Source organism: Rhinolophus hipposideros (assembly GCF_964194185.1).
Source record: "Rhinolophus hipposideros genome assembly, chromosome: 18".
Lineage (NCBI taxonomy): Eukaryota > Metazoa > Chordata > Mammalia > Chiroptera > Rhinolophidae > Rhinolophus > Rhinolophus hipposideros.
The window spans coordinates 19,359,596-19,383,643 of NC_138064.1; the positions used below are offsets into that span (position 1 = coordinate 19,359,596).

At 37.2% G+C, this 24,048-nt stretch overlaps 1 protein-coding gene across 4 annotated transcripts in view; it reads right to left on the minus strand.

Moving 5' to 3' along the window:
* Window positions 1-24,048, minus strand: part of ITGB8 (integrin subunit beta 8) — a 72,040-nt gene that overhangs the window by 36,031 nt on the left and 11,961 nt on the right. For all 4 annotated transcript variants that reach the window (XM_081079864.1, XM_081079866.1, XM_081079867.1 and 1 more), the window contains exons 2-3: window positions 11,363-11,448; window positions 5,322-5,493 (exon numbers count right to left, since the gene is read on the minus strand). In XM_081079864.1, coding sequence (XP_080935990.1) covers window positions 5,322-5,493; window positions 11,363-11,448 — 258 coding nt within the window. The remainder of the gene's footprint in view (window positions 1-5,321; window positions 5,494-11,362; window positions 11,449-24,048) is intronic.

A 24,048-nucleotide genomic window follows, 5' to 3' on the forward strand; every position in this document is an offset into this window, starting at 1 on the left:
GCTAACCTCAGCACACACCAGCTGCTCATAGCCTAGCAAGCAAATCCCGGTCTCACTGGCCTCAGCAGAGAAGGGAGCTGTAAAGAAGCCTTGCCAAATGCTCAGGGTTGGAAGGTGTAGGCTGCTGTAGCTTGATTTTGGATTCCATAGATGCTGGCATTAGCACCGTGTACCCGGGTCAGTTTAAGACCTCAGCATGGCCTGGCAGCTCAGTAAGACACGTTTTCAATAAAGGAGAAAAGAGAATCTTTCCATACAATGGCCTTTTAATCACTGCTGGAGAGAATAGTAATCACACTTTCAAACTGCAAGGCACTTGAGTTTCCTGTAAGGTTCTAGCTTTAAGTAGTCGTCTCTAGCAGGCAGCACTACGTAGGCTGACCCTAAACCCCATTCTGCTTGCTGAGGAGGACAGCGAAGGGGCCAAGCTTGGGTTACCATGCTTTGCCCATTAGCTTGAGACGCTCCCCACAATATGCTCTCAAGTTAGCTTTGGATTGAATAATTATACATGAGGGAGAAACTTTCTCTTGGAGGCAGTAGAAATGCCTTTCCATGGGAAAATGGATACTATGTCCCTAGATAATATTCCCATTCAGTTCATACTAGGGTGCCACCAACACAGGGCTCAAAGGGCAGATGACATTAAAGAAGTTTTGAATATATTAGATGAGAAAGAAACACATCTAAAAATAAGACAATGTCTGTGGCCGTCACCATTGTGAGGTTATCAATGCAAGCTGTCATGTCATGCATGTTACTCTGACAGAGAAGCGATGCGAGGGTAGAGTTTTCCTGGCTAAGAGCTACTAACTGAGGTAATTTATGTAAAATATCTACCACAGTATTTGGTACATGGTAAATATATAGATGTTAGTAACTACTGCTGTTACTGTTAATAGATTCTAAGCAACATCAGGGTAAGAACTATTTCTTCGTCTTTGAAGCCTGGGTTTGCTACATGAGTAGTCACTCAAAAGTGTTCTTTAACGAGATTATATTTGAAGCACATTTTTATACAGCATTTCAAAAGACCTCCGTTTATCACAGTAAGAAGCTAATACCTATGACTTCTTTCTCACAGTTTAGGGGAAGCTTATCTCTTTAAGAGGAAAAGAGTTAACATCTGGCCCCAAAATGTTTATGCTACCATGTGTATTATCTGCAGGAAAGCCTCATCCTCCTACCTTTGGAAATGCTAAAGATCCTTGTTTCCTTCAATTCAAAGGGCAGAAGTGAGTCTGTGACAGAATAAGAAAGAGGACTTGGAAGAAAGTAGAGACCTACTTAGAGCTATTGCTATTGAGTAGCCCAAAGAATTAAAAGTTGTTAGACTGAATTTTGAATCACTCAAGTAATGGTGTGAGCATCTCTAAAGAACTGGCTGCAACAAACATGGCTGGACATTAAGAATAGATCATTTAAAATGTTTCCTATCAGATGAAACTGAAAATGTGTAAAAGTATAGCAGGTAAAAAGAGCAGCCAATTACTATTAATTATACTTGGGCAGGAGAAGGAGAAAGCCCAAGAATGAGACTGGTTTGAAATAGCAAGGCACAGACTTTAGCAGCACATTTCTCAATTTTTGTGGGAGATAAAATGGGAGATATGTGCCAGGGGTGAGAGGGGGAAATGCATAATTTTTATATTTTATGGTGTGTTTTTTTTTTAATTTTGAATTTAGGAAGGATACCTGAAAAATCTGACATTTTAAATTAAGCTACACTAAATTAAATGTTTTTCTTTACAACATTAAAATGAATCAAGTTGAAATATTTTCTTGAATTAGTGAAGTATAGCTATCGATTATACTGATCCTTACCATATACCTCGTATTATTCCAAAGCAGAATTAAAGAATTCCCTTCTCTCACCTACCTTCCTAGAAATTTCATTTCAGTGTTCTTAGGGAACTTCAACTAGGATTAGTAACCTAATTCTGTTATTACTTTTCCAAAAGATTGATAGGTAAAAATAAGAAAAGAAGCGTAGTTTAAGAAGTGAAACGTAGAAGAAAATACCATTTTCAAACCTCATTTCAAATATTTTGATTATATATTGTATGTATTTTTATGTAGTCCTAATTTTCTTTTAAAAATGTAGTCAGTATATAATAGAAATATCTATTAAATTAAAAAAAATCTTAATAGATTCTACATTGAAGGGCATATATTTTTATCAGAAAAGAATAAAGTGTTAGAACTAAATCAAATAAATCAAAATCAATATTAGGGGATACATTTTACACTTAGGTATGCATTATATTAAACCCTCAACTCTTATATGTACCATGTGGAAAGAACTTTTACATAATGAAGAGTGATGTTTCTATATATATCTGGAGTTGATAAAAAACAGCTTTATATATTATGCCCCAAAGCTGGCATGTCTTTGATGCCGTAATGCATTTTTAGATGAACTTATTAAATCTAATGTAATAAATATTTTCTATATATGCAGGTTACGAAATATAGTTCTGTCATAGCTATGTTGTAAAGATGACTCACACACATTAGAGAATTATACTAATTTGCATACAGAAATTCAAATAGTAATGGGAAATTGAATAAAATCATGCCCCATAATGATTAACATAGACATTAAGCATTTCCCTTTTCACTTTCCTCCTACCTCTGATCTCATCCATACCGCCTTCATTCACCATTTCATGTTGACATCTGCCAGGTCTGTCTCCAACCTGTATCTCTCTCCTGAACTTCAGTCTCTTATAGACAAGTTACTACCTCAACTCAAGTAGTCTCAGTTTGAACTCAATACCACCCCCTCCACAAAGGGCAGCCTTCCCCATCTCACTTAGTCGCTTGAGCCAGAGCCCACATGTCCCCACGCTCACCAATCACCAAACCCTGAGCATGCTACCTCCCCATTATCGCTGAAGTCCACGTTTCTCCTGCCTCATTACCATTACTGTCATGACTATCATTATCATTAGTATCATTACGGAAACAGCACTGAAACAGTTTTCCAACATTTAAACTGGTACTTTATAGTCTCAGGAGGATTCAACCACTGTTATATCTGCAAAAGGGAACAAGCTAAATTCATTTAAGTGTATAAATTTAAGTGTAACAGTAGAAAAAAATGCACCTTGTCATTTTCAAATCTTCAGGTATTTAAAAAAGAGCAAGACATTTTTAAAGAGTGTAGTCATATTTATTAGAGGCAAGTTATATACGATAAGCTTGATGTGTACTTAACTTCTCACATCTTTATTAGGTTTTTTAGGGTTGCCCCTCTTCTTGAGTCAATTTTAATCATATATTTTCCTACAAATTATCTATATTATGAATATTTACACATTTTTAACATAGATTTTGTGTTTGATATTTTGTTAAAGTAGTTTTTCTCCAATATTTGTTTCTCTGGTGATAGTCTATATAATTAGGTTATTTGCCGTTTGTCCTCTTTTCTTAATTAGATTTGTCAACAATTTATTTTATTGGGCTTTATAAAGGACCACCTCTTGGATTTATACATTCGTTTTATTTCTATTTTGGATTTCATTAATTTTGTATTTTTCTTAACTTGTGAATTCCTTCCTGTTGTTTTCCTTATGGTAATTACATTTTTGTTTTTCCTTTATTTTTATCTGGATACTTAGTTAATTTGGCTTCATTCTTTTTCAATAATAAAAGCATTTAAAGTTTTGGATTTTCCTGAGAGCAACTTCAATCATGTCCCATGTATTTTGATGTGTGTTGTTATTACTGTTGTTATTAAATAATGTATGACTAGAGTTGTGATTTGTCCTTGGAATTTACTTAGGAGAAGCTTTTCTTAGTTTCTCTGTTATTTAATATTTATCCTCTTGTATTTATTTCAAATTTTATTGCACAGTGCTCAGATATATTGGCTTACAAAAACAGTTTCACTTTTTGGAATTCAGTTTTTTGTTGTTTTGTCTAAAATATGTAAATTTCTGAAAATATTTCATTGCCTTTGAAATTATTTTATATATCAAGTGCTATGGACTGAATTGTGTCTCCCCACCCCCTAATTTATATCTTGAAGCCCTAATCCACAATGTGATGGTGTTTGGAGATGGGACCTTTGGGAGATAAGTAGGTTTAAATGAGATTCTAAGGGTGCCTTATGAGGGTGGGGCCTTCATGATGGGATTAGTGCCTTATAAGAAGAGCCAACAAAGAGAGCTCTCTCTCTCACTCTCACTCTCCTCCAGGAACTGAACTGGCTAGCACCTTGCTCTTGACTTCCTAGCCTCCAGAAATGTGAGAAAATAAATTTCAGTTAAGCCACCTAGTGTATGGCATTTTGTTATGGCAACAACAGAGGTGACAAGGGTCATAAGCTTACCAACCTAACTACTTTCATTTTTGTGTATCCCTTTCCAACTGTTGCTCATATATGTCCATACTGTGCTTTATAATTGTTTTACATGGTGAAGAGCACAGTTTTAATTGGAAGCTTGGACTATGTCTAGGGCCAAGAAAGAAATGTTTTTTGTTGATATGGTAATCCAAGAGTGTGGAAGAAATAGTTCAGCTTTGGAATAGGGAGGTCATGTGTCATAATGGTTATTTAAAAAATTAATGACAGGACAAGACCACCCAGAATGAAATAATAAAAGCTTAAAGGCAACTGCATACTGCTTAAAAGTAAATGCATTGAATTAAGTGATGCATTGTGCACCTGAACTTATCTTGAAATATGTAGCTTGTACACTGGGATTCTCTAGCACTGCAGGAAAATGAATGATTTCTGGTGGTCTGCTACATGTGTCAAACTGTGGGATATAATGTGATGGAAGGGCAAGTGCATGGGAATATAGGAGGGAAAGTGTGTTAATCTCAGGGGCCATACAAATGATGACAATTAAGAATTGTAGTTTTATGTCTAAAAGTTGTTATCCACAAGGACTTAGCTTAATTCACATCAATTACTAATTAATTATTCAACTCATAAATTCAACAAATACTTATGGAATGCTTACTACATGCCAGCACTCTGCTAGGCATTGGAGAAACAGAGTGGAATAAAATATGTTCTCTTTCTTCCAGAGCTGGCAGTAGAGTAGGAACACAATTACATTACAATGTGATCAAGTCTGGAAACAGAGAATTATAATATAGTGTGGTCGGGTTTGCAGAGTATCTCAGGCCACACAGCTAGCTAGTTTTAGGCACAATAAAGACTAGAATTCTGATTTCTTGATTCTGAGCCCACTGTTATTTTTTTCTACAACAGTACTGCCTACCACAAAATATTAAATATGAACAAATAAAACTAAATGTAATTGCAAATTAAGAATCATTGTAGATTTATTTGGAAGTCATCAAACCTGGGCGCAGCTGGATCAACACTTCTCCTGGTGTCACCTGGGTATTAATTTCATTTTCACTTGGTATTACATGCACAGATGGGTATTCTATTGAATCAATCGAGCAGCCTTTGCTTATTAAATTGGAAACAATATCACAACGTTCACTCCTTGTTCCACCTGAAGTGAAATCCTGTTTAAAAGAAGGAAAATCACTGACATTTTTAGTGCATATTATCTCAATTATAACCAAAGAAAACCACATAACAAATATTGCAAAGAAGCCATCTTCTAATATTGCCCAAATTATGCAACTACTCAAAATAGCTGCATATTTCCAATAAGAGTGCTGGCAAATTTGTCTTAAATAAAGCTTTAATTTCTAAATCTTATTTAAAAAGAAGAAAATGAATATTAAAGAGGAAATTTGAACCAAGTACTTTAAATATTGTTAACTGATCACCGTAAAATTATACCCACTTAATTCTTTCTAAATATTTTACTTTGTGAAGACTGCTCCAAAAGAAAATTTAGCCAAAACAGACCATTCAGTGGTTCCAAGTGTAAGCCTCAGTTCTCAAAGATCTCAACTGGTATGTTTATTACATACTATTATGTTTGGAATATGAGAGCAAGTCCTCAGAAGTCACATGCCTAATTAGGTACAGAAAATTCATGAAAGAATGAATTGGAAATACACTTGTCTTAGACTCTAAAATCCACCAACATGTTATACACACAACAGCTTGTAAGTAACTCAATAAACCAAGAAAGATGCCCATAATGAGGCAGGGAGATACAAGGTGGCAACTCAAATTCTCCTGATTTTGCAACTGAATCTGGAAATTTCATTACTGTTCGGCATTGGTTAGTTGATGGTTATGCAATAGCCATCCAATAAACTTGGAAATAATGGAACAACCTTAAAATTTAATTTATCTTGACTGAGAAAAAAAATTAATTTTGATTCTTCATGGAACCACTCAGGTTTTTTCCTAAGAACAGGAAATATATAGAAATATTTTTCATTATCTATAATGTTGGCCAGAATTATTTGGGGTGTTTGCTTACACATTAGCTAGATATTTGCTCTGTGATCTTCCTGGCAGTGGCTATTTTGATGTGGTATTCAGTCATTCCTCCTTTAGTTCAGCTGATTCAGAGAGTTGGGTGTCCAGTCAATCTTTCAGTCATATAAGTTGACTGAATACTTACTCAGAGACAGAAGTTTGGTAGGTGCTGAGGATATAGAATGGAACAAGATGGAAAGAGTCCCTGTCGTCAGAGAGTCAGGAGACCATCGGTGAATTCAACCACTAAGCAACTACATGTAATTATCATGGGCATTACGTTTAGGGGAAGCACAGAATGTCATAGGTTGTGAAGAAAGGAGATGATCAAGATTGGCATCAGCTGAATATGAGGTCACTAATTATAAACAGGGATATCGCTGGCAGTGGTGAGTAATCAGATGGGATGGTGGTAGGCCAATATAAAAACATTCATACAAGGATTTTAATTTAATTCCTATCTCAGTTTAGAACAGGGGTTAGAAAACTAGGAACAGTGGGACAATTACAACCCCTGGCCTGTTTTTGTATGGCTTGTGTGCTAAAACATGCTCTTTACATTTTTTAAATGCTTTGAAACAATAAGAAAGGGTGTACAGCACACAGTATGTGGCCCACAAATCTTAAAAAAATTTTTTTACTATGCGACCCTTTACAGTACTGATCCTGACTTAGGTGTGGAGCATACTTGTAATATAAATATAATTAAAACACAGCAGAGATTTTTTCCTTTTCAAGATTTCCAGGTGTCATTTGGTAAATGACTTCAAGGAAACAGAAAAACTCAATTTGCTGTGACATTGACCATACACCTAGATTTTAGCCTGAAGTTTAAAACATTCAAAGCCTTAATTTCTTGTATCCAAATTTATCCTGTTGATAAAACAGAGGTACTGAATGTGAAATTTGGTTTATAAACATCTTGGAGTTCCACAGAGAAAGGTGGTATGTATTGCTGTCCTATGTACAACTTTCTTTCAGAAAGCCTCAGGCTAGATGACGGGGGTGTGGGGGAGTCTCACCTGTCCCAGAGCCTGGGGAATATTGAGGGTGCATAAGGCTTGGACATGTATGCTCATTCAAGCCTCACAAGAGAGGACACAGACTCAGGGCCACATGTGTTTCACAGATGTAAAAACCCCAAGCCTTCGAATCAGGAAAGGAATAAAGTACAAATAAGTTTTCTTTTCAGCCAGGGATTTTGTTATTTGTATATACCGAATGAAAAAGGAGGAAGCATAGTAAATTCACTGCAACTATACATCAAGCTATGCAATTTGATCTTTAAATGTCACATGATTTTGCCGAAATAGGCAAAACAGTTTCAATCATGTTGCAATGTCTGAATCAGCATGGCTGTTTTTACTCCACTGTAAAAACAATATTGTACACCTGCAACCAATATAATATTATATGCCAACTATAATTTAAAAATGAAAAAAAAAAGAATGTCAAAAAGGGATGGGATGTCGTTTGCATTTTTAAATAGGATCGTCAGATGACATTTGAACAAAAGTATCAGAGAGTGAACTCGAGGGACTTGTGGAGGAAAAAAAAAATCACACAGAGAGGGAACATACTGTGTAAAAGCCCCCAGGCAGAAAGAAGTATGTCTGGCTTGGGCAAGGAACAATAAGGAGACCAATGTGGAGGCCAGAAATAATAATAATAGGAATAAAGTAGCTAACTTCTGTTGAGGAAAAAAAACAAAAAAACTAAGTTAGAAAAACACTGCCAATTTGACAATTAGGTTTGAAAAGAGAAGACCGTGGCATCAAAATAAAGAATGGAATGCTGCCCCTACCCACTGTGGCCTACTTTCCACTTTGTATACAACAAAAGAATTTGAAACCACACCCTTTTAATTTTTGGTATTTGGTGTCATTTTAATTTCTTCTAATTCTTATTTTTTCTACAAGAAATAACTCAAGCATACTCATACTTCAGTTGTCTACATCTAAAACGTATATGAAATGAACAGCCAGGTTGAAGTTACCCTGGTTGGCTTTTCTTCAGTTGTTACTTTCACCCATTTAATGTAATAATTTGGGGAGATGTTTTCTCCTACTCATTTCTGAGTCCTTCTGACTTTGAAATTTGGCAGGCTGCACAGAAATGAAAGAATTCTATCATATTGCCTTTGACAGTGAATGCCCTTTGTATTCTATTTTAGTGCAATGAGGCTCCAGGGCTGCCCTCTAAACTCGCTGTGCAATCACAACCTGTATTGGATGTATCAGGCAGGAGAGGAAGAGCACCTTGTCAGGTTGTTCACACATATCAAAAAGGAACATGAGGCATTAGACTAAGTAGTATTGAATGTTTCTGATAAACTAGGTAAACTTCTATCTGGAATATTTTTCAGTTACTTTTATGTAGTGTGGAGAGAAGGAAGGCAGAATGTATAGAATGGCAGGTTAACGTGCTACCCAAGAATGTAGGCAGATTGAGTTTACCCTGTGTAAAGTTCCTAGCGATCTTTTACTTTTGACCAGCTTTGAAAATTACACACACCAGTCTTAATGTTTTTTTTTACTGTTTATCTCTTCTAATCATGAACAGGGAAAAACTGCATCGTCCTTCCTTGTCCCTCCACCTTTGCTGCTTGAGAAATAAAAGACATCAGTTACATACATGCTTAAGTGGTGGGCAACCTTTCAGAATTAACCGTTCCATTCTTCCTGTCGATGTCAGGTCAGCCTGGAGGGAGTGGACAGCTCTTTATGTTAATGATGTCGCTAGTGGCTGAGCTCTCTCACTGATTGCTTCCTCTGAGGGTGTGTTCTTAACATAGGCAATTCTCTGAGTTTCCTAAGCCCGAGTGAAGCTCCTGAGTCTCTTGTAATAACAACTCCCATTTCTTAAGTAATGCCTACATGCCCAATGCTTCCCACATGCTGTTTCACTTAATCGTCACGACACTGTGTCATAGGTACACTTGTTATTTCCATTTTAGAGCTCAGGGAAACAGGTTTAGAGTGGGTCAGGTTAACGTGTCCACATTTATACAGTTAGAAATTGATGGAACTGGGATTTGAATCCAAGCTGATCTCATTTCAGAGCCTGCTTTTTTAGCATATAAATTAGACCACCCTGCACTACATAGAATATTTTGGGACAGCAGCTGCCAAGTCATTTCTGAATATTTTCTGAGATCCCCCTATGAAGACCTGACCAACAGCAGGCACAGGTTTTCCTTCTCTGTTCTGGCAGCCCCCCCACCTTTACCCCTTGGCTTACCTCCCATTTGACCAGCCATTCCTTGGAACAATCAAAATCCCTCCTCCCATGGCAGGACTGACATTGCAACTCCTATAACTGTGACTCTTCTGACTTTTCTTGCCAGCCGAGGTATGAGATGGAGATGGGGTCCCTCTGGAACCGACATTCTATATGGCTGGCAGATTGCCTTGAGCTGACACTGGGTTTCTGAACTATTTTTTGAAAGTTCCTCTAAACTACACTTATTAAAGTTCTTATCAACTGATGTCAAGTTGGCACACACTTCAGAACTCGAAGGATCTTCCTTGGTGACGTAATAAAAATCTAAAATGGAGTATGGATTAGGGTCAAGAACTATCAAGCCATGAAATATTCTTGACAGAGAAAAACTTGGCAGTAAACTCCAAACTCAAGGTTATAGAGCTGAGGAAAGGGATGCTCAGAGAACAGGGTGAATTCTGTCTGGTCATTTGGCCCATAGGAAATGGAAGCAATGAGATTGGTCCCAGTAACTCTGGTATTGTCCTCTCGGTAACATTGCTTGACTCCCTTGGTTCTCGCGAAGTACTGATGAGTTTTGAGTGACATCTGATTTCCTCACTGGTCAAGTCAAGTCTACATTAAGGACACCTTTGGGTGGTCAGCAAGAGGGGGGCTGACTTTCCGATATGGCTACTGTTTCATGAACCCCTCCTCTGCCTCTTTCCTAACTTGTCTCATAGAAGAAAGTAATGTCCACGATCTTTTGTGGAATTTCAGCTTTCTTTTGCCTCCTGGGGGACGCATAAGGGCAAGCAGTATCAGGAAAGGTTGGAAAGATGATGGTAGGTGCAGTTTCTGCGCTAAATCAGAGGAGGCAAAGCTAAGAGATTTCTCTTCATGTCAAGCAAAAGGCTATTGAAGACCTATTTGTTCCAATTCCCAGGGGCTGCATAAATAATTGTAAAAGTACCTCAGCAGTCTCATAAAAGAAACACAAATTAGCAGATGGCTTCTTCATTGTAACTTATTACATAAGGTAGTTCTGATCGAATATTACCATGACCAAAAGTAACAACACTCACAAAATAACTTTAGAGCCAAGAAAGAAGAAATACCTTATAATTGTTTTACTAAGAAGTTTGTTATTGGGATATATTTCTCTTGATAGAATATAAAAACGCTAATTTTGAACACTGAACATTTTTTGAATTATTCTCCATTCCACAGAATGTTAAATGTATAAAATACCGCATGAATCGGGTCACATGTCAAAGGAAAAGCATCCCACGTTCCATAATTGACGGACAGCGTTATGAGATGGAATAACGCTTATCTCCAAGTATTTCAAATAAAAAGGAATGAAATAGACCGATAAATTAGCTTGCTTTTCTTTAATAAGCAAGTACAAGACAAGGATTCTACTTGGATATATAACTAATGCCCCAAACTGCAGCAAGAATTTCACACACAGCCTACTGACCTAGCGAAAGTTACTATTTGTGTTTGCCAAGTTTTTCATAGAACAGATGGAAAACATAAAAATGGTTTGCACTTCATTTCAAAATTACCATAATTTTCCTAATAAAAAGCTTACACTTCATATTCAGCCAGATATGCTGTTTCTAAGCATAAAACCGAATAAAATTTCTCCGATGCTCATCAGTATCTTTCTTTTTCCTGATGCACCTTTAATGAAATGTTAGGGCAAAGAAATGATGCTAAAGAGAAGGTCAAATGTGAGAAAAAGAGAGAAGAAGAAAATAAAGCAAAGAAAAAGAAAAGGCCCACCTCTTGAGCACACCATCCACATTCTGGACCCAGCGCAAGGCACCTGGCGCAGGACGCTGCATTGGAGGACGCGCATCTATTGTTCCCTGTAACGAAGGAGCAAGCCAGGCATTACAGTTTACTCTCCTGCGGGGAAGGACATGCACTTCTAGACCAAAACGTATTCTGAAGACTGAAGTAAGCTGACCAATAGTTTTAAGTATGTGACGCCAAAACCTATACAATCTCTTGGGGAAGAGTTAACCTGCTCACTGCAGTGAATAGATACCACATTTCCCGGACAGTTACTGTTTGGTTTTTATAAAGGTTTAGGAAAACGAAGGCGGTGAAAATGTGATTTCATTTAGTTTTTGGGGTTTGGATTGAATTCTGCTGCAACAGTAAAGGACCCTCTGAGTTTTTGAGTGTGCTGCAGTTTCACCTTATTTCCTGTTATCAAAACCAGTGGGGTGTGTTTGGCTCTAGAATTTTTCCTGTAAAAATAATTATATGCAGACCTCAATCTCAACATGTAAGTCTATGTGGAGTCATAGTGAATGAACTTTCTGAGAAATAATCTCGATGGACGTATAGTGTAATTAACTTGTGTTAATATTGATTATTTTGGCTTGAAGAATCTGAGAACCAGATATAATGGCAAGATTCAGTAATTTAAAGGTAAAGTGGTTAAAATGAATGAGTTGTTTTAGTTAACCCAATTTAGTTTCTTTGACTGGACCACTTTAAGATCACGACCAATTCAGTTTTCCATAGATGCCCTCACTTGGCCATGACGTTTTAATAATATACCGGTAATTGGGCTTGGGAACTTTGCCTTTATCCCTCTAGCCACTGACTACTTACACCATTAAAAAGAGGCTCATCATTATAGACTTATACACATAAAATATAATAAACAGTGAGTCATAAATTATTTTATTATGAGTCTTCAGTGGAATAATCTCATGCTTCCTATATTTTTCCTACATGCTTCCTACTTTCCATTCTTTAATATTTACTATGAAATGTCCCAAGGACACTGGAAACCACAGCATTCAATCCAGCTCACTCAGGCACACAGTAAATAACATACACACCCTGTTGTATGTAGCTCACAGTCCAGGTGAGGAGAAGTATATCCTCAACCAATAAAATACAGTGTGATAAGCACAAGACAGATACCACCAAGGAACTGTGGGAACACGGTGAGGAGTTTCTCACTCTGCTATAAAGGGAAGGGCAGGGGTGGGGATGAGGGCATGTTTAAGGATGGCTCCCCAGAGGCAGTGATACCTAGTTTGTCTCTTTGCCGTTTCGTTTTGTTCCTTCTAATCTGTGTTTATCTCTTTTTTAAAATGGACTAGGCATGAAAGAAGACCATCTGTGTGTTGTGTACATAATCATACATGGACATGGTAGTTTGAAAGGGGATAGAGCCCACACAATCTCTAGCTGTCCTTCATCCAATTGGTCTCTCTTTTCCTTCTCTCTCCCAACTTGGCCAACATTCTAGAACACAGGGTTAAAACAGTTCTGATCTGGAGGTGGCATGGGATGGGGGTTGCAGTCGGATAAAAGAAAGAGGAACTGTAGGAGAGTAATCATAGCAGAGAGGTGCTCACTGGGGTGGTAGTGAGCACCCTTCCCCGTATTTCCCCAGATACCGGTGAATTAAGCTGAAAGCATCCTTCCCTAACATCCCTGCTGTTCTACTATCTCTTCTGTGTCCCCTTGTGCCCTCTGTCCTTGGCTTCATATCAACTTTTAAAATACGTTTTCCAAAACGTCTTCACTGATCTAGATGCACTGGCCTAGAATTTTCTTCACTGGCTTAGAATTTCAAGGACTAAATAGAGCTAATGTTTTCTGCTCTCTTTACTACCAGTGTGGCCACCTAACTATGAAGACTTCATAGCCTGGAAACCTTCCATCTGGCTTAGCCAGCAAAACTGTAAAACCTGCTTATTCCTAAAGCATTCAGAAGAGGAAGTGACCTTTTCAGTTTTGTTCCCAGAAAGAAAACCAATTCAGGTCTAGAGATCAAGCATATTTGCTGACCTAGCTTGACCTTTACTGACTCTTAAACTTGACCCAATTGGAACATGGAATCAAGTTTATTACAGATCAGCCTTGACCAAGCCTTTTACTGAATAGGTAGGACTTTTGCTCTCTGGCAGTTAACATTGCATTCTCCTGGAAGTGAAGCAGCAGATTCTATGACTCTGGTCTTTGTTTCTAATGATTTTCTGACTTTGTCCTAAGTTAACCCAGATTCAAGTTCAAGTCAGGCTCCTACTTCCATTTACATGTGGTAAATAATGAATTTACAAGCAAAAATCTGTTTTCTTTGTATTCTGCTTCCTGAGTGTTTTCTTTAAAAAGTTCTATTGCCAACTTCTGTTCTCAAACTTCAGACACCTAAGGATAATGACTGAAAGGGATAGAGACTTTGATTCTGTCAATACTTCCCAGGTTCTGAGGCTGACATTTCTGAGTCTACATACTACAAGAAAAATAAATGGATATGGAGAGGGTGGGGCTTAACAGTTCTGCAGAACTGGAGGAAGGCTATGAATTGAACTCCATGGGAATAGTGTCAAACATATTGCTGGAGATTGTCATGGTTAGACTTTACAGAAGACAAGCCACATACACTTTGGTAAGCAGAACTTTAAGGATTTCCTTTTTAATTTTAAAGCATGCAAGTAAGTACCTAACTAAAATATCACACCAATTATAGCAATTCTTTACACTGAGTTGCCATGCTACTATGGGGGTTGTCACAATGTGTTAGGAATGTCTCTCTCTCCCTCCCTCCTTTCTTCCCTCTCTCCCTCCCTTCCTCTCTGTTAATCTTTCTCACACACACTCCTCGCACTTACATCGATGTATGACTGCTGTTTACAGACAATGGCCATTTGTCGTCAGCCTCCAGGTCTACTCAGTCCATTTCCATCCCTGATGCAACATGGCAGGAAAGCTGCTTTCCAGAATGTTTCCTATCAGCCCTCAGTGCTGACACCTCATTAGAAGGTGTGCCTGAGGGGGTTCTTCTTCCCTTTAAGATAGTGGTAGCTGCTTTCCAGCTTTTTGTCCAGTGATGTGGCATTAAACACCTTGTTCTTTATGTCCTAGCACTGTGTTTTCAGTAAGGATGGTTTTTTATGGACTCTAATAGAAATTCTTAAGCCAATGGAAGAAGAATGATAATATTGTAAACCACATATCCTCAGAACCCTCTTTTGTACCAAATTTTTTTAGTCCTAAGTGCCTCACAAACCCCATTTCATTAAAAAATGGGCTGCCGTGACAGAAATCAGAGGATTTATCATCATCTTGTCAATAAGTGTGTACGTTATAAATAATTCTATTCCCTGATCTATGAACATGGGTTGAGTCTTATTTTTTTCTCGTTTTGTTACAACTGGAGGTTACAGATGTGATGGGGTAGCATTGCTAAATGGTTACTGGGCAGTTCCAAATTTATATAGCACTGCTCTGTAGTAGCTGTGCCCTTAGTCTGCTTACTTAAATTTTCCGAGGTTCCATTTCCTCCACAGAGGAACTATACCTACTATACCACAGTAGGTATATGTAGTATACCACAGTATACTATACTATAGTAGGTATAGTATACCTACTATACCACAGAGCTAACTATACCTACTTCAAAATATTGATACGAGATGAAATGAGCAAGTATAACCATGACAAACATAGTGCTTAGGGCATAGTAGGCACTTAGTAAAGGGACTATTGTAATGTTATTATAACTAATATTATAATAACTTATATGCACATATAAACATGCATATGTACATATGTATGTATTTAATTCTAGCTTTGAAAAAGGGAAGGCATTATGTGTCTTTAAATTTGTTGTAAATGCACTTGGTTGTCTTTAAAATGAATGTGCCTTGGGTCATAAAGGCAAAGTTTTAAACTCATTGCTAATATATAAAAATAACTGTTAAGTTAAAAGTTACTTTTTAGTTATTTAAAAATTATTCTTGAAAGTCAATTTAGTCAAGTATACACATGTCACTTCAATCTATTACGAATACAATTTTGGCATGACTATAATGGGATTTCTGAAAATCTCTTAGAACTCCTTCATTTTAGTCACATTTTGCAGTGAACATTGACTTAATCTGAATAATTTTTGAATTATTTCCCAGAATTAAATGTTTATGACGCATGAAATGACCTCTATAACTGTCTGTCATGAAGTATAATAAATATCTATCATTAACAAGATAGAGTACACAGAAATCAGGAAACTACATATTCATGACACTCACTTATCTATTCTTTGTTTTAGATGATGGGATTATTCATATTCTTTTGAGAAAGTTTAATCTATAGAAGTGAAAGGAGGAAGAGAATGGACTCCTCTAAAAACAAAAAAGGAAAAAAACACAAAGAAGACAATGGAAGGCTTAATGTTTAGATTGGGATCTTTCCCTAAATCAAGTAATCAGGTCAAGTGAAAGTTTTAGGAAACATTTCTAATGTTTTTCTCCTCTAAGTCTATGCCACAAAATTGCTATGCCTTTCAAAATTTAAAGGATGTCCATAGTTACCTGAAAAAAGGAGTAACTAAAAGAGAGAAAGATTATAGTCCTTGATACTTAGAATCAGTCATTCCAGACTCTCCTGTTACTCTTAGACAAAATGATTTTTGAAAAATGTAGAAATGTGTTTTTTTCCCAGGAAGTATCCTTTTCCTAATTGCATTTACTGTACAAATTAAATTAAACTTGGATAATTATAAAAGCTACTTCCTTTTTAAAAAACAACAAAGTAAACACTGTTATAATGAGTACATATTCTACTTTGATAACAGTTGGAACTAGGAAAACATAAAGTTTGGAGTATAACTTTGGGGTTTCCTTGTATAACTGGGGTTTCCTTGTTCTAGATTTATATCATGGTCATCTAATGTAACAAATATCTTCAAAATACATTACCTGATTATTGGAAGCTCTCTTTTGAACACAGAAATTTAATATATGCTATCATTTGATATAAAATTCAAAACAAAAGAATAGATTAGTGAGTGTTCTAATCACTTGCCATTACCTAGTCATTCCATGTTTTGATCGAGGAACTGTTTCCTTAAAAGCCCCTACAAAAATATAGGGAGGGAAGGGGTGTTTAGGGCTACTTCTTGGAGAAGCAGGCAAGGGAAACAAAACCAAAGTCAGTTAACTTTTGATATAGATGAAGTAAAGGTGCACAGGAGAAGAGGTGGAAGCATGGGGGGCTCTTTGCAAAAGGTACATCTGAGTAGGAAGCTCTGAAGAGCTAGAGATGGTCACGCCCCAGGCACTCGAAACAGAGGGGTCCAGGAAATAGCACAACTACTTGCATTTTTCTCTTTCTCCTAGTTTTTTTGCCCCTTGGACTTCATATAAACATAATCCAAACCCGCATTCTTTATCTATTAGCATTTTCCTCTGCTCTTTTACGTAGTATTCCGAATATATGAAACAATTTTACTGGTGAAATAGACAAGCAGCAGATATAATTAAAAGAATTAAAATAATACATTTGTGTCAAAACTTCACCTTTTTTGCAACAAATGCATACTTCAACTGTGCTCATACACAATTAGTTGAAAAATGCACTTTAATATTTGTAGTTTGCTAGTAAATTATACATTGAGGAAATAGCACCCTTTAGCAGCAATACCCAGCCTACAGTAATATTCGTCTCCTCTGCCTCTACCATATTGTTTCAGACTACTAGGAGCAAATGAGCATTCAGCTCATGAAAATGAAAATGAGTATCTTTATGGGGAAAACCATTTGGTCTAAATAATTTTGCTTCTATATGTACTTGAAAAAACATGCCCATATTTATGTTTAGTGAAAAACAGCTTGGACTTTTTTCTTGTCTTTTCTATTAGCTGTTCCAGTGATTTGACTTGATAGTCTAGAGGTGTATTTTGAGGAAAAGGTGGTCGTATGATAATGTTCAATTTGATATGTAGTGTCTCAGAAGTTGAAGGAATGAGGACATTATAACAAAAACTAGTTGTCTTAGTTCCCCAGAGGAAGAACCTGAGGTAGCGATTATTGGCAAGTGATTTATTGAGACGGGAAGTGAGGTAAGGAGATCAGGACAGGGCAAGGTGCTAAGCAAAGAAAGACATTGTTGCACTGAAGTCTGGCCTTAGCCTGATTCCACCCAGAACTTGGAGCACCAATGATACTACAGAGTTGTCCTATTTTGATGTGGGGTGTCTGGCTTTTATACCATCCCATCAGGCTATCATCGGCTGAGGGCATTCTGGAGGGGGAAGGGGGTTAGGGTGGGTTAACCTCCAGACATCTCTGAGCATTGTGGCTTGTTTTGGTGGAGGCCATTTCTTTTGAGAAGGTGGCATTTATGAGCCATTAATGGCCAGAAACTGATGGGGATGGTTCACCAGCCCTATGAAAGGATATCTAGACTTGGCGGCAGCCATCTTTAGACCGGAGGGAGCCTTTCTCCTGGAAGCCAAGGTGGCCTGGGGCCCAGGCTGCTCACATCACTGTGGTGGAGTCACTGCCCACATTCTGGGTTATCTCTCAGAGCTGTTTCTGATGTAAAAGGAAAGTTCACCTGAGTTTTGAAAGATAATAGGAGAAAGAAGAGCAGGATGAATGCAAATGGTTTTTTAGAAATGTTAAGCATAACACTACTTTACATGAAGCAGACCATCCACTCTGAAGAGATGTTTGTTTTTCCTGTTTTGTTTTTTCTTGACGAAGTAAGATTACTAGGCTGTCAGTTCTTGGAGGACAGGTGCTTACTTATATTTTCTTTTTATTCCCAGTATCTGAGCGTAGTGTCTGGAGCACATTCAATAAATGTGTGACAAATAAATGATATTTTAAATTGAGATCAATTTGGCAGTTTAATTTCTTAGATTTGTGTAGCTCTTGATTATTTTCATTTTCAAATAATCTTCATTTACAAACCTATTTGTCACAAATGGCAATATAATTATATGTATTTAATGATACAGGTCTGCATGAACTCATCTTGATGTTTCCTCGTGTGAAAAAACCAAACATAGCTATAGGGACAAACTTCAAACTTTTTTTTTTTACATTTGGTCTTCTGATATTGTACAGTTCTGCTGACTTATTTTAAAGCAAGGCTAATTTCTTTTTAAAGAACTCTGAATATGTGATGGGGTGATACTGAATTGAAATAGCATTTTTTAATGGTACCATTATCTGAGGCAAAATCACCAAATTCACTTATTTTTTCTTATTGCTCAGATCTAAAGCAAATTTCAATTCAGGGCTGATAGATGATGTATTACAGAATTGTACACCTGAAACCTATGTAACTTTACTAACTATTGTCACCCCCAATCAACTTTAATTAAAAAGAAAATCTCAACTCAGCAAATGTTCTTTGCCTTCCTCTCTCCCTGCCCATAAAGTTGAGTAATTTCTTACTAAACAGAACTTCCTTGTAATGCCAATGTTAAGAAATAGCACTTTATCTTTTCTTCTCATTATCCAGATTTATTCAGCTTTTATTATATGTAACTTTTGTGTTTCAGGGACAAGTTTCAGCCTCCTTTGTTGCATAGCAAAAAGTTCAGGTGAGTTAGATAGTGTTTTATGCTTACAAAAATATTTCTGGAGAACCAAAGAGGGGAAGAAAGCCACTTTCAATGCTGGGCAGGTTAAGAAATGTTAGGGGAGTGCTACACATTCCATTAGTCTGCCCTGCCCTGTTTGGGGCAATCTGACATGAGTCAGAGTTTAAGGTGTGCTGGATGGCATAAATCAAAAATAGCTCATGATGGAGTTTACAGGAAGAACCATCATGAAGCCACTGATGACACTCATTTGTGTTGAAACAGACTATTACGAGGCTGATCTGGTGGGGTCATATCACAGCTTTCATTGTTACTCATTTACACACATTTTAATCAACTTTGCTTTGAAAAAGTTCTGATTGCAGCATGTGTTGGATGATTGTGTAACTTACACTCTACATCAGAACACTTTTTAACCTGAAAGAGGGCACTATTAATTACACTGGTGCCACAGGTATAAACTGGAACTCCTCAGGTAAGCTGAGGTCCTGAGTGCACAGTAGTTTGGTGGTGTAGAACAAGAAATAAAAACAATAAACCACACAATCCATGTTGAGGTGACAGGAAATGTGAAAGGACAAAGTGAATGCTGTGAGTGAGTGATGAAGGACTCTTCACGTTAAGGAGGGCCTGACAGGTTTTAAAAGATAGGTCAAATAGATTACATGCCATCTACATCTTGATATATATTCTTTGATTTGCGAAAGAGATGAAAGAGTCTAAAGAATATTTGTCATTTGCACTTGAAAATGACTTTGCAGTTCATGTTATTTCCTAGACAGTGAAGTTTTTCTTGGTGGGCCAAACAGGTATTCAGCATACAAACAAGAATCATTCCTGACAAGGATCACATCTAATTTTGCAGTTGCTCCTTTACCTGAGCACATCAGTGTATCTTCTGACACTCACTCACCTGGTGGGAATTTGTGAGAAAGCTAGAGAAACTCAGGAAAAAAGAAGAGGTCAAAACACACCATCTCTCAGTATAGCTTTCCTACTTCAGACGTGGAACTTCAAAAAGTATCCACATCTCAAGATTCGGGGAGGGCTCCCGAGGCCCCTCTGAGGCAAATTCTGGTTAAAGCTGCATTTGTCTAACTTGGAAAAGCAATATTAGTCATGTGCTTTGTGTCTTGTTTTAACTGGAACTTTTCCATACATTCCAACTGTCCTGTTTATGAGGCACACTCCCTTTTTATAAAAGCCAAAATATTCACCGGTTTCCCATTCTGTTCCTCTAAATAATGTTTTTAATCTAATACACTGGAGTTCCAGGGGCTCTTCCTATTTTCCTCTCCAACTCTTGGCAGGTATGAATTTCCTTTCCCTCTAAAAAAAAAAAAAAATCACACTGCAATTCATGTCAAAACTTCAAATGCCATAGATAAGGAGGTAAAAAAAGATGCCTTAGGACAGTAGGAAAGAATTTTCTACATTATAGTTTTTAAACCTGAAGTCACATTACAGGTGTGCACGCGATTAGAGCTGTAAAGAGACACGTCGTATTGTAAAGACTTTTGTTCTAAATGAAAAAATAAAACCCAAAGTGAATTTTAGTTCACTCTTAGCATTTGGTTTTCCTGTATTTACATTTCAAACACTAAAAAGATATTTATATTTGACTCTGCCACTTTACAGATGGGAAACTAAAGCTTAGGCTAGGTATCATCCCAAAGTCAAACAGCTAGTCAGTACAGACACCAAGTTTTAACCCCGTGCTGACTAGAGAATCTTTTCTCTTAAACACTGTCATATATTCAATAGAGAATACCATAAAAAAAATTATACCAAAGTATGATTTAAAACCCTTGCTAATTGTACTATTATTTGTCCTTAAGTGATGGCTGAATAATAATTCCCATGTAGGCCAAGATAATTCTATCATATAAGTATTAGGTTTGTGCAAAAGTAATTGCATTTTTGCAATTATTTTTAACCTTTTAAACCACAATTACTTTTGCACCAACCTAATAGTATGTCATTATTTTCCCATCATTAGTCCCACTTTACAGATGACGATGTTGGATTCTCCCTGGTAGAATTATTTTCTATTCCCAGTGCCAAAGACCTCCCTAAATACTTCAGTACCTTTTTTAAAACTCATTTTATTTCCATGCACGAGGAAACTCTGAGTTTGAACACCAGACACCAAAGCCCCAGCCTGAACATTGCACCAAGTGCCTGAATCAGATTGGTTGGCATTGTCTCACCGTGGGGGAGTGCTTCTCCTTTCACAACTGTGTTTCCCCAACCTCTTGGCAGGGAATGGTTCTAGGATGCATGCTAATTAGGCAGAAGCACTTGAAATGGTATTTGTAGTTGCTGTTTTCACTTGTGAATGTCCAGTTCTGCACTGGAAGCCAAATCTGGACTAGGGAAGCAGGCAACTTGTTCTGTTCTCTGCCTATCCTCTGACCTTGGGTTCATAATGTAACTCTGCTGAGGTTTTGCTTCCTTGCTGATGAGGTAGGGAAAATGATCCTCCTTTTTATGTGCTGTATTCATCCACTGAGCTGTAAAAGCACTTTAAAAAGTAGAGTATGAGTTAAAATGACATGATGGGTGGAGAACATTTGCTTCATAGCATGCATTATTCTGTTAATATATGGGAATATTTTAAGGTGTAATATATTATTATATGAAAGATTTCTTTTCAAGGCTATCCAAAACCTATCTGTTAAGTATACCAGTTGCCTAGTAATGCAGAATCATTTGCTGTTTCATGTTTTAACATAGTCAGCAGAGGCACAAGCAAACTTTTGGGGGATGGAAGTGTTCAGTATGCTGACTATAGTGGTAGTTTCACAGGTTCTACACATCTGTCAAAATCCACCTATTGACACTTTTAATGGATGCAGTTTATTGATGTAAGTTATATCAATACACTTGATTTAAATTAGCATTATAAATTATACTTTTGGGCTCAGGCAAGGGGAATTCTATATTATAATCAAAAGACTTTCACCTAACTATCTTATAGGATAGAAATTTAATCTTCTACAATACTTTAATTACCTTAAACTGTTTCAATTAATAATTGCCCAGTTTAATTTCATTGGTTGGAATTTGACTAGGTACTTCTTTATATTAGGTTGGTGCAAAAGTAATTGTGGTTTTTGTAATTATTTTTAATCTTTTAAACTGCAATTACTTTTGCACCAACCTAATACATGCATCATATATATATATATATATATATATATATATATATATATATATAACCAGTCATCCTGCTCCTACAAGCAAGGATATTCTCTTACGAATCATCATAGAGTTGGTTAATTAGGACATTTAATATTGATACCATGTCATGAACTAATTTATAGTCCATATTATACTATGAAATTCTTGTTCCATATTCTTCATACTTTTCAGAATGGTCCAGCTACTATTCCTCCTTCATCAAAACTGAGCTTTATCAGAGTTCATCATTCTTTGGGCAAATCTTCAACCAACACTCTAATCTGCTCACTTTCACTGGCTGTTTATAGAGTTTGGTCCCATCCCCCACCTCCAAACAGTATTGTCCTCTGTTCTTTCAAAGTTCACAGCTCTTATTTAATATGCCCCTCCCCATCTTTGTTATCATCACCAGACACTCTTCTAAATTTTACAAGGTATTCACCACCTTGCTGATGGGTTTCTGCCTTACCAGATTATTATGTAATCACCCAAATCATCCCCACATCCACCTTGGACAGAGTCAGTGGGAATCCCTGGGGCCAGGCACTGCCGCAGGGAATTCTCATGAGCTAAAGAGGCCACTGGATCATGAATCCAAGAAAGAGTTTTTAGGCCCGAAGACCAGTGAGAAGGAGAATGAATGACAAATTCAGGAGGAGCCACAGGATGGGACGAAGGCAGGCTCCTGAGCTAGTAGTTCTAAACATGAAATTGAAAAACAGAAGTAGGTCAGACTCAAACGGAGGGATGTATCCTAAGCAACAGCTTACATCTTAACATCTGAAGCTGCCTTTATGGGGCACTGTTGTGCTGTAGAAAGGATTAGGTCTCTTCCAAATTCCTTTTTTAGGTCACCTAGCCCTGGACCTTACTTTTATTCATCTCTTGTTGACTTTCCATCATTGTTCCTCACATTCACTATTCTAATTCTCTCTCTTCAAATCCCCAAACACTTCTACAAAGTCCTCATACTTAAGACGTGACCCTAAGCTTACCTTTATATGACCTAGCATATCTAAGTTACCTTTTTTAACTCAAAATTGTCTTCTCTTTTTGGAGGGAGACGCGTCCTCTTTACCAGGACCATTCCCTTTATCTGTGTAGTGACTTGCTCACTCAAAGGCAAACAATAATTTCCTAATTTTATTTAGCAACTAGTATTTAGCAGTGTTTAAATGTCCTCCATCTTTTAACAGTGAGTAGGCACCCTATCACTTCTTCCATTCTCACAACTAATTACCTTTTTACATCTTTGGCTATTTTTACATCTCTCTAAACTACACCTGGATGGCTTCACGAACTAACATGACTCTAAGTCTCACCTCCCTGCACGTGATCACCAAATAGTATCTGCAGTTCCAAACTCTCTTCCAAGTTTCTGTCTTGAGTTTTCAACAATCTGTTGGACTTCCCACTTAGACTCCTGTTAGAACTTCAAAATCTGCAAGTCTCAAGTAAAAATCATCTTCCTATCCACCAATAGCTCTTCTTGACTTGACTGATTTATTTATGTTACTTACATTTTTTTCCTGGTTATTTTGCTTTAAGTCTTTGTGCTCAACCTTGACTCCTCTCTCTACCACAATCCCACCTGTCAGTCACCACGATGTCTCTGCCTTTACCTAGGTATCTTCAGCATTGGTCTCTCCCTTAGTGGACTTCAACCCTAGTGTAGGTCCATTATTTATCATTTGCTATATTGTCATAACTTTCTCATAGTCGTTTTCCTTGGGCATCTACCACTAAGATTCTTCCTGTACATTATTGCCAGATTCACTTCCTGATACATTGTCCTCAATGTAATACTTTACTACCCTACCGAACAATCGAATAAAAAGCTTTCACTGATTTATTTCCTGCCACCTGAGTAGTAAAGTTCAAACAAATCTACCTATACCTGCTCTATGCTCTCTTTCAC